An 11,591-nucleotide genomic window follows, 5' to 3' on the forward strand; every position below is an offset into this window, starting at 1 on the left:
GGGAAAGGAATGGCTGATCCGGTGGATGACACATTATAGTTGGTTCTCAACTACAGGGGTGGGGTGGGGTGGGGGGCGTGTCTTGCTGGTTAAAGAAGCAGAAAAGAGGCCCCACAGAAATCCTTTTCAGGCGTGGGGCGCGTGCGTCTTCTTCCCGGACAGCAGTGGTCTTGCAAGGCGCACTGTGGTGTGGCTGCTGGCCATTGATGGATGTGAGCTGTCCAGCCAATTGCTCTGGCCCCAGACTGATGGACGGGGGGCTGCTTTCCTCCATGGGGGGGGGGTTCAGGTGGGAGATGATCTAGAGCACTGAGAGACACAACTGATTATTGGGTGATGTGAAAGAGAGCTGGATCAGGGCCAGTTCTTTCCCCATCCATCTTCCTTGCAATATCCTTGCATCTCCCCCCCCCCCCCATTCTTCTCCATGTGGAGATATGAAGACTTGGGGTGGGGGAGACATTATTGTGGGGACTTTTCCAGTTTTTTCCCCATGAGAAATTAGAAATTTGGGGGCGCACTGAGCAAAGTCACTATGACACCTCTTGTCTTTTGAAGTGAATGAAATGCTTTCCAAGACAAGGTTTCACTCACTTGGAAGGTGTTCCTATGAGACAGTCTCCAGCCTCTGCCAATAGGCTTCCTAGGGCCCACTTGGTTCGTTCCCAAGGGATCTCTTCCCTAAAATAAAGGGCCAGGTCTGGCTGTCCTGCCCCTGAGTGAAGCAGGAGATGCTTTGGAAAACCCCGGGAGGCGTCACCTTCGGGGTCTGCCGGGAGCTCCACACAGTGAACAGATAAAGCAGCCTGATACTCAACCAGCCGTGTCGCCACCCGTTTGGTCAGCTCCGCCAGCAGCTCTCCCGGGTCTCCGTCACTCATCCCGTGCCCGTGGATTTTGGTGTTGGGGGTGGCACTGGAGCCTTTGGTAAGCAAAGCAGGCAGCCCTGCCCCACCCAGGCAGGAAAAGTTCCCCCCATCATAGGAGGGCATTGAGTTTAAAACTTCCCAACGTCTTATTGACTTCTCAGCACAACAGACATTTTGGGGTGAAGCCCAAGGCCTCTTCTGAACATTTTGGAACTGCTTATACGTTTTGAGAACCTGCTGTATGGGGATGAGGGAGTGGTCTGGCAAGCGGGGTGGGGGGTGGGGGTGGGGGTGGGGGGAGACTGAGGAAGGGGCATGAGAATGGCTGGAGAGGCCTAGCTGCAACTCAGCTCTTGCTGGATGCCTGCTGTTCTGGTGAGATTCCCAGAGACAGAATTAGGGAAGATTTGCAGTTTATGCCAGAGCGCTGCCCCCCTCCCGCCCCCCGCCAGGCCAGGCCGTTTCCATCCGGGCCGGCTCCCCCCTGTGGGTTTACAGCAGTCCTCTCTTTCCTCCAGCCGTGCCCCCCCCCGCTTCAATTCAAGTACAGATATTATTGCATAAATGATTTCAACGAGCATAAGCATAATCACCCTAATTACTGTGTAATCTGCGCTAATTACTGTTGTATGTCATTTGCTTTGGTGTAGATTGCACACTGCAGAATTCCGTTTGGCTGAAGGATGCCTTCGGATTCTCCGGTTGGGTCTCAGCTGGCCCTTTTCTTACTTGGGGAGGGGGACACAACCGAGATCTCTCCTTTGGCGGTGAGATCAGCAGCAGCTTCTCTCTGCTCAGAGGTGAACGGCTGCCAAGCGAGGCCATTCAACTGAGCCGTGTGGAAAGGAAAATGTCACCGGCCAGTCTCCAGTAGCCCACGGCTGTTGGTTCTCTGGGTCTTGGCCCGCCTGGGGCCCGCCAGCTGCTGAGATTCCAGCAAAGGTCCCTTGTCATGCTTGAGAGACACACCCTGACACAGAGGTGTATTGGGAGGAAATGGCAACACCTGCCCCGGGCACCCCCCGGGGGTGGGGGCGGCTCAGATGGCCACTGCAGTGCAGGACAGCTCCTGGCCCAGCTTGCTGCTGCCGTGACCATTGGAGCCACCCCCCAGCCTCCCTGCAGGCCACCTCCTGCCCTCCCCGGGGACTTGGATGGGCAAAGCTAAGTTGAGTTAAACTAGTGTCAGTCGAAACCAACTGGTCAGCTTCTGGGGCTGTTGTTTTAAAGAGGAAAGGAAACCGCTTCTCATCCCAGTAAAGAATGAAGTCTGTTTTGGGAAAAATTAAATTGGGGAAAGGCAAAAAACCCACAAAGCAGTTGGGTGCTGATGGCCAAAGCGGTTAACAATCCTGGCAGCTGTCAGAAGCATCTCTTAACTGCCCAAGCCCATTTGGACCTCTGTCATCTTTAGGACAGCCCTGTGAAGTAGGTCAGTGCTTTGATCTCTGTATTCCAGTGGAAGGAGTTGGGAGGGGGTACTTCTCTAGCACCGGAGAGGACCCCTCCAGACCAAGTGGGATCCTAGCTCCTGAAGGCAGATGTGGGGGCATTTCAACAGATGTTCCCCATTGACAAGGAAGCTTGAAACAGCAAAGGAAAGCTTGAAAGCACCTGTTTCTGCAAAGCCAGGCAGCAAAGAGCCGGCTGGCCTCCACTGCAGCGATTCCAGCTGTTTCTTCCAACATGTCCTTGTACTGAAGCCTTTTTTTGGGGGTGGGGGGGAGGTGCAGGCCTACCTTTCTCAGTTGCCTTTCAAGTTCAGCAAAGAGTCCCAGTTCTCAGTTCCATTGGGCCCCTTCCTAGACATGCCATGGAGAGGAGAGAACGGACATGTTTGCCCACTCCAACAATGCTTGGTTTGATTTATTAGATTTATATACCACCCTCCCCCGGAAGACTCAGGGTGGTGAACAACAGCTGCAAAATGACAAGGCCAATAATCATAGTGTTAAATAACAACCATCAAGAAACACAACATCAATAAACATAGAATCAATAAACATAGCATTATAACATATCTTTCTAAACAGCAATGAACACAGCATTTTAAACATAGCATTATAACAACAGAAGCATCGGTAATCATAGTCATAACATAACAGAGGCATCAGTAATCATAACATACCTTCATAAATTATATAAAGCAACAATACTCATGGCAACAAACACCACTAGCAGCATAAACAAACAATAATAAGATAGATGGCGACTTTCTCTTTCAGTAATATACTACGGAAAAACGCAATGGCCCAAGAACTCACCCCCATATAAACTACAGCTATGTTGGAACAAAAGCCCAGCTTAATCACAAATCTAAATGCAAGAACATATCGCTAAAGTAGCCTACACCTAAGCTAAACTGAACTAACTATACCTAATGCTAGCTGAATAACTTGCTCTGACAAGGCCTGGTTGGCTGGTTTCTATGGCAACAGAGAGGTGACGGTTCTCCTAAGAGGTTCCAGGTGCTTTTTGACAATCATCTGGGCAGCTGTGGACAATGTGCCCCCCCCCCCCGCATGCCTTGGCAGCTGAGGCTGCTGTAAAGAAAGTGGTGAGCAGAAGAGTTGGCTGCCTCTAACAGCGTTTGTACCATGATGGTGCAAGTGGGAGGCATTCAGCCGTGCGCTTTGAGGGTATGAAGCCTTTTGTGTGCAAACTGGGGACGCATGTGTGTGTGTACGCGCTCACTCATCTTATGTTAGGACCAGCCCAATGTGTGCCTCATGGATGAACAGTGCTCCCCCCCACCCCAGCCAATTGCCACTAAGATTTTGGGCTCTGCAGCAGCAACCTGGAGTCCACACCAACTCATCTAGAGTACTTTTGACTGGATCTCATTTCCACAGGTACACGTGTGTGTGTCAGACGGAAGCAAAGACTGCAGTAATGGGTCAGAGCCAGCTCTCCAGAGCTTCAGCCTGTGCTTCTTTGACAACCAAAGAGTCTCATAGAAGAAACGCTGACTTGGGGGGAGGTTGTGATTTGTGTAGTCTATGTTCTGGGGAGCTGCTGCTGCTGCTCTCTCTCCTTCCTCGCATCCAGTGAGGGATCAAACTTGTCAGTGATGCCACTAATACAGTGATGGCGAACCTTTTCTAGACCGAGTGCCCAAATTGCAACCCAAAACCCACTTATTTATCGCAAAGTGCCAACATGGCAATTTAACCAGAATACTGAGGCTTTAGTTTAGAAAAAAAAATGGCTGGCTCTGAGGCGTGTGTTACTCAGGAGTAAGCTTGGTGGTAGTCGGTGGCTTTGCTTTGAAGCAACCGGGCAACTCTTCCAACGGGTGAATCATGACCCTAGGAGGGTTTACTCAGAGGCAAGCCCCATTGCCAGCAACCAAGCTTTCTCCCAGGTAAAGGATCGCGCTCTAGTTCTTCGCATGAAAATCAGTGGAGTTTAACAGCGCTTAACAGGGTTACCTACTTCTTCCCCAAAACTAGGTGTCATGGGATGATGCTATTGCTACACCAAAGGGAAATCACATATGACACTAGGTCTTAGGTTTAATGCTAATAATTGAGCCCAGCGGCCCAGGCCAGCCTAGATGTGTGTGTGTGTGTGGGGGGGCAACTCTGTTTGCTCGTGCCCACAGAGAGGGCTCTGAGTGCCACCTCTGGCACCTGTGCCATAGGTTTGCCACCACTGTACTAATAGGAGCCCTCGCTCTTAACTAGCCCTTCATGAGTGAGGGCCATTGAAGGGAGAGGCAGCCTTTTCAGTGAGAGTGGGAAAAAGAAGAGGGGTCCTTCTCAGCCTGCCCAAAAGCTTAGGCCAGAGGGTGAGTGCTTTCAGCTGAGTGTAGGTCCCTTTGGTTGTGTGCATTTCCTTGAACTTTGCAGCTCTGAGGAGCCCGGTTCCTGCCACCTCCTGGCACTGCTGGGGGTCTTTTGGTTCGGCCAGCGCTGGCTCACTTCTTTCCTACCAGAAGGCTCCCTCTTCCCCTGCCCTTGCTCCATAATATGGCTTGCGTTCATCCCGGCCCCTTGGGATGTGGGGCTACCTGTGCCAGGCCAGAAATCCAATCAGTGTGTCAAAGTGCCCCAGAAGCGTTGGCCTGTGTAGCTCCCTGCCTGGCCCCAGCACAGGATCAACACCTCTTCCGTTTCTCAGTCCTGGGGCCTGCCTGCCTGCCTCCACACTGGCTGCCCCCTTCCTTCTCCATTGTCACGATCTTGCTAGGGGGTGTCGGCCATTTTCAGAAGTGCTTCACTCGCTGCTGTGTTTTCCCAGCTCCTTCCCGTGTGCTGGATCTTCTCCGCAGAGGTGGAGATACCTTAGGAGATCTACAGGTGTAAATTTTGTTTCAGGTCAGCCGAGTCTGGTCTCAGTGTGCCCTGCATTGTCGGCCAGATTATAGAACGGCATAATGTTGCTATGGAAACAGCATCCCTTCTCCCCAGCCAGAAGGGTTTATTATCGTCAAGGCTAAATCTTTTAACAGCTGCATTTTTCAAAGGAGGAAAAAATGGCTCTCCCTGCACATGCAGGTGTAAATCCATATCTGCAGTTCTTCTTCCATTTGTGATATATAAAAAGCGGGGGGGGGGGGGGGGCTGTTTCAAGGCTGGCTGCTGTGAGGCAACTCAGCCGGGGGTCTGTGTGTGTGTAAACTCCCAGTGAGTTCCTACCTACCTGTCCTCCTCTGCAAAGACAGAAAACCTCACTGGGACCTGGCCCTCCAGTTGTGGTCAGCAAGACCTGAACCCAGCTGGGACCACCAGCCTGCCAGCCCAACTCTACCCACTGACCCAGGCTTCCCCAAACCAAGATGGGATCCAAGGGCCCTTTCAGCCTTCCTCCCCCAGTGAACAGTGGCAGAGGCTTGGGAGGAAGCCTTCCCTTCTGGCTCTCCAGGACTTGAGGCAAGGGGGGGCACAGAATCCTCCTGGGGCGCTGGCCACTCCCTCCTCATGCTCCAAGGGGTGTGGCTTTCAGGGGTGGGAGGAGGGGCCATGCTGGGGCTTGAGAGGAATGAACGGTCTTTGGGCTGACTGCAGCTCAGAGCCCCGGGTCTGCTGTGGGCAGATGTGGAGCTCTAGCCAGGAGTGGGAAGGGCCGTTCTCTCCCGCAGTTGTTGCCTGTGCCGCGAGTTAGCTGCCTCCATTGCAGCAAGTGTGTGCTGCTTGCACACTCAGGACGTCCCGGGACTGCTTGGGGTCATCACAGTAATGCTTCAAGCATAACTCTGCACAGAACAACCTCGGGTGTTAGGAAGAGTTTCTCCTCCCCTTGAGGCTCTCCCGGTTTGGTGATTGCTTGCCTCTTCAGAGCAGTTCCCTTGCTTGGCTTCTGGCAAAGTTGTGCAAACCTAGGGTGCAAATGCCTGTGCAACACGCAAGGTGGGCTAGGAAACAATGCAATGAAATATTCAATCATAATAAAACAGTTAACTTGATCAGTCGTGGAGAGAACGGCACCAGTTTTACTGTGTTCTCGGAACTGTGGCTGGGATTTGTAGCTGTTCTGATTCATTCAGCCATTTTATTATTCCTTTAATTATGTTCAGAAATTATATTCTTCAACACCAAGTGAGCTAGCTGCACAGACCAGAAGATGTTTCCAATTTAATATTTAAATTAAATGTTTATTCCCCAGGTGACAATTGTGGATGCGTGGTTGCAGATCCAGGAGAGACCTGCTCTATTGCACATGGGCTCTGTCACAGTGTTATCTTTTTATTTATTTTTTGGTCCCAGGATAAACAAGGATCTCAGCTGGAGCCCCCCGGCGTCGTCTTCTTTGAGTGTTAAAAGACAGGAATATGGACGAAATGCCCGGGAGGAGGATTTGGGCAACAGCGTCACAAGCCCTTCCCTGGGTGCTCAGAGGTGGGAATATGGGAAGCTCCTTCCCAGAGAGGACTCTGACGTGCCCAGAAAATTAGGCCCTGTCTCTCCATCCATGATGAGAAAGAGGTCGTCTCCAGTGGCGTCTGCAGAAGGAAAACTGGCAAGTCCCGTGTCCCCATCTGTGATTAGAAGGATGTCTCCTTCAGCTGAGGGCAAATTGTCACACTCTTCATCGGCCCTCTCTGAATATGTGGAAGAGCTGCGGAGGCAGAGGTTGAAAGACAAAGAGCCGGGAGTCCTGGCACTGGATGAGGCTTCGTCTTTGCCCATTTACCAAACGACGGGGGCCTCGTCCCTGAGAAGGTGCCGGACTTTGCAGGAGGAGGACGATTTCCCAGTCAGACCAGACAAACTTGGGGAAAGTGTTGGAGCAGGCCTGACCCGGTCTTCCAGTTTGCGAAGCATCTCCTCCGAGGGTGGGATTCGACCAGCCCCCTCGCCCATTCTGAAGAGGGTCTCCAAGTTTGGTTCCTGTGACTCCCTCAATCAGAACGTAGATGAGGCACACTCAGAACTCAGTTCCTCGGCCCCAAGAGGGGAAACGTCCAGCGCTTCGAGGCATAAGCCATGGAGGAGCCACCTGGAAGGAACCGCGGATATGGACCTGGGCACGGATCCTCTGGTGTTTCAGAGCAAGAGATTTGGAGATGCTGCGAGCAAAGGAAAGGAAAGCGGCCCGTTCTCTTGGGAAATACCTACGCTAAGCTACGAAAGAAAGACAAACGTTGACTTTGATGATATTCTTCCGGCCATCCGGAAAGCCCAGTCAACCAGCAGCCTCTCCCGAGGCCCCAAGGAAAGGAAGGAAGGTCACAGGCCCATGAGCGTCCACTTTGAAGACCAGGTCTCCAGTGGCCGCACTTTCTTCTCTGAGACCCCCGTTTCGCCAGGCCTGAGACGCAAAGAGGACCCTGGAAACCTCTCAGATTCTTCCTCCTCTTCCGGCTCTGTGGTGTCGTTCAAAAGTGCCGACAGCATCAAGAGCAGGCCGAGCATCCAGAGGCTGGAAGGGGAAGGGTGTGTTGAGAAAGCCAACGCTGCAGTCGCCAAAGATGGGGGACGGTCCGAGGCAGACGGGAAGGATGACGACGTCAACAGCATCATGATGAAATACTTGAAGAAAGAGTAAGGTGAGTGGCTGGCGCTTTGGCACACGAGGAGGGGACTCAGCAGGTCAGTTGCTGCCACTGAGCGGCGCAGTTGGTGGAACGAGACTGTGCAGGCTCAGCTACTTTCCTTTAGAAGTGGCCGCTTGTTCCAAGGGTTGTGCCTGCAGATGCCAGCCCTCTGCGGGTCCTTTCCCAACCCTAACTCCTAGTCCCTGCTCTCACAGCAAAACCAGAGTTGGGCAACTGTTGTGGGCCGTTGAAGCCAGCCCCGGGGGATTTGCTGCTGAGCCTTTGCCTCGCCCCTGTCCGCCCTGAGCTCTAACGGCCCCTGGTCACTCCAGACAGAGTTCCTTTCCGGGCTGGAGTCCGAAGGCCTCACAGTGACAGCGAGGGCAGCCCCTGGAGCCCACGAGGACAGAGCCAAGCAGCGGCACTGCAGAGTTCCAAACCGGAGCACAGCCTGGCAGGCACTAAAAGGCTGTGGGGGCCCCCGCTGGCCACCTATTCTGGTTGTGGGGTTGGTGTCTGCGCATGCCTGGGGGGCCTCTGGGCCCAGGGGAGGGGCAGCTTCCTCCTCGCCGGATGGCCATGTCCTTCCAAACCAAACAGGCGCTGCTCTTGTGAAGTGGCAAAACTCCCTTCTCCTGGAGATGGGCTGAAAGCCAAACTTGAGCATTTCTGAGCGGCATCACAAGGCTGCTGCTTGCATTTTAACATTCATTTTGGCCTTTGCATGTCCGTGGCTTTGGGGTCTGGGCAGATCTATTTGAAGAGGCATTTCTATCATGAAGCTCTTGGCTTTCTGTTCAAAGAACCTCCGCCCCCCACCCCTCGCCCCCATTTCTTTGGCTTCTGCCTCTGATTAACTTGCATCAGCTCCAGAGGCCTCTGTAACTTGGCCACATCAAAACTCAGGATTTAGTACCCTGAGCCGGCGTTGACTCCCTAATGAACCCCACCACAGCAGTTAAGTGCTTAGACCAAATTAAGAAATGTGAGCTGGCAAAGCTGCCTTGCGAGTGAGCGAGTCCGCAGAAGCTGCTGCAGCGGCCGTGGGTGCGTTCAGAAAACATTTTGTTACAAGGCACACCATGTGTCTGCCCAGAATGGCCGAGGGTCTTTGTTTAAATTAGTTGTGGGGGACTGTGATTTGTGGTGAGGGGCAGGGGGATGAGACGTCAGGGCCCGGAAATAGGAAAGAATCCAGAACCGCACCATCAACGCAGGTGCTTTGCACAAACAGAAAATGCTGCTTCCCCTCGGAAGCCCACCTGCCCCTCTGTTTTGCCCGTGGATCTTTGGGAGGGGAGAGGGAAGCAGGAGGTGTCCCAAGAGGCTTCTTGGGTGTAACGGCTGCAAGGAGGCAGAGAAGCACAGTTCTGCCCTTGAAACTCACCTCCGTCATGGCGCACCCTTCTCTGTTAGCCATGCAAGGATAATCATAGTGGTCTACCTTGCAGGGTGGCTGTCAAGAATGCAACAAAATAGCCTCTGTGAAAATCTTTAACTGTCCCCAAGTGCCGCATAAAGCCAAGCATCGTGATTACCATGTTGTCCTCATTTTCAACACATCACTCCAAGCTGTGGTGTGGCTCAGTGGCAAAGCATCTGCTCGGCATTTAGGAGGTCACGGGTTCAATCCTTTGCATCTCCAGTTAAAAGAACCAGGCAGGAGGGGATGCTGAAGCCCTGGATTGCTGCTGGCAGTATGAACAGCCAATACTGACCGTGATGGGCCCAGGGTCCATGTGTGTGTGCTGTTTCGTGGGCACAGCTTGGTCCTTATGACTGCTGCCGGGATGAAGGCAGGACAGCGTGGCAGATGTAGGCTGGGGGGTGCTGTCTTTGGCCTCCTGGACTCCTAACAACCCACCAATTAATCTCTGCTAAAGTATTTAGCAAGCTGAAGGAGGTTGAAGGGCAGGCTGGGAAGGGAGGGGGGTCCAACTTCTCGCTCTCGCCACAGCAGCTTCGGCTTCGCTTGCCAGCAAAGGGGCTCATTAGGAGCCAGCCGGGGAACAAGGCTTGTGCAGCTCAGCTTCAGCAAATGTTTAATTGATCCCTGGACGGGGTGACACATCTAGGGCTTTGAGCCAGTGGGCAAGCTCAGGACCTCGTTTATTCACCCCGAATGCTGAGCCTTTGGGAGTGGGGTGGAAGTGGCCAGACCCTGGCCCAAGCGGGGAGTCTGGGCTTCAAAGGAAAGGAGGGGGGGGAGCACATGTTCTGAATCAAAGGGCACGGAAGCTGCAGCACCTCTGAGGAAAGCCCACATCAATGCGTTCTGAGGTCTACATGTCTTTCTTTTCCTTCTTTTTATCCTTCAGGGGTCAAAACATCAACCCAAGCAGCATCGAAGATGGATCCGCTTGGACCGCTCTCCCCCACAGGCCGGGCTTTCTGTCCCCCCAGCCCTGCCTGGGCCTTTGACCCAAAGGTGCAAGATGTGTGACAGACACAGCAGAAGCTGGTTTGGGAGCTCTCTGTGTCTCTTGCAAAATAAAACATTTGCTTAATGGAGATGGGCCTTTTCTCTCCCCCCCCCCCCCCAACCACTTCTTTCCGACTTAGTACAACAGATCAGGCTAAATGGGTTTTTGGGGGGGGGGGGGGAGTGCCTGGCTTTGGAAAGGATCTGAGAGTTTCTCTTTGTTGATACTGCATTCCCAACCAGGTGCTGTAAGAAGCGCACAACCCAGCGGGCTTGAATTTGTAGCAGCAAGAGAAGGCCAATGGTTGGAGCCGCAATGTGGGAGGAGATCATGAAGAGGTTCCTGCAGGCTTGGGTCCTGGGGGTGCCTAAGGAGGGGGGGGCTGGGGGGGGAGCCATTCTGCCCGGAACAGCTGCGGAGAACTGTTGCCGCTCTCTTATATGGGGGCGCTTCTTTCTCCTCGTGGACAGGTGTGTTTATACCCATGCTCACCTGACTGCATCACAAGATCCATCCATCAGAGAATCCTTGTTCTCTTTCTTGCAGTTTAGTTAGCTGATCAGACCAGGTGCCCAACATGGTGCCCACAGGCACTGTGGCACTCAGCACCGCCTTCCCTGGTGCCTGCCAGGTGGGCTTTGACCCCACAAGGCTTCTGACTGGCCGTGGAAGATTTGATTGGCTGTGTGGTTTTTAAAAGCATTGCCTTGCAGCTACTTCCACCGCAACTCCAGGATCTTCACTGGGCAATGCAAGGTCAGCTGGGGCATCCATTTGGTGACCGGCTGCACCTCTGGGGGCAGCCATTTTGTGGCAGCCATTTTGGAGCTGCACTCAAAGGTGTCTGCAAGCTCAAAAGGGTGGAGGGCCCCTCTCCTCTCGTAGAATGATCCCCGGCCTGGTTTCATCCAGATGCAGCCAGAATATTGCTTGAGTGAGAAGGAACCAAAAGCCCGCTGTGGCCGGCAGTTGGAAGCATAAAAGCATCTGGAAAAGTTTGGCCACAGAGATGCGCTGAAGCAGGAAACGAGCGCTCTGGGTTTCACTCGTGCTGCGTGGCTCTGTGGCTGCCATCCATCCTCTTTTCTGCGGCATCAACAGGCCAGAGTTCTCGCTCCCCATGTCGTCATTTCCGTTGCCAGGGTCCACCCCGTGTGTGTGTCACTCCCCTTCCCCTTCTTTTGGAGCTGAAAGAAAGCCAGGAAGAGAAGACTGGCCCAGGCAAGAGTCCCCGTGTGCCGCCTTTGCCACTGAGGAGGCCGGGATGGAGCTGTCCGTGGTGCCCAGATTCCCTCTTCTGACTATCGAGCAGCCTCCCTC

The 11,591-nt window shown here is 53.3% G+C and overlaps 1 protein-coding gene across 1 annotated transcript in view; it reads left to right on the forward strand.

Annotated features, from left to right (window-relative positions):
- The window catches only part of MYO18B (myosin XVIIIB), a 108,106-nt gene extending 97,747 nt beyond the window's left edge, over positions 1-10,359 (forward strand). The window contains exons 46-47 of the mRNA XM_048513886.1: positions 6,578-7,860; positions 10,167-10,359. Of these exons, the coding sequence (XP_048369843.1) occupies positions 6,578-7,859 (1,282 nt within the window). The 3' untranslated portion in view covers position 7,860; positions 10,167-10,359. The remainder of the gene's footprint in view (positions 1-6,577; positions 7,861-10,166) is intronic.
- Positions 10,360-11,591: the final 1,232 nt, after the last annotated feature.

This window comes from Sphaerodactylus townsendi, linkage group LG13 (assembly GCF_021028975.2).
Source record: "Sphaerodactylus townsendi isolate TG3544 linkage group LG13, MPM_Stown_v2.3, whole genome shotgun sequence".
Taxonomy (NCBI): domain Eukaryota; kingdom Metazoa; phylum Chordata; class Lepidosauria; order Squamata; family Sphaerodactylidae; genus Sphaerodactylus; species Sphaerodactylus townsendi.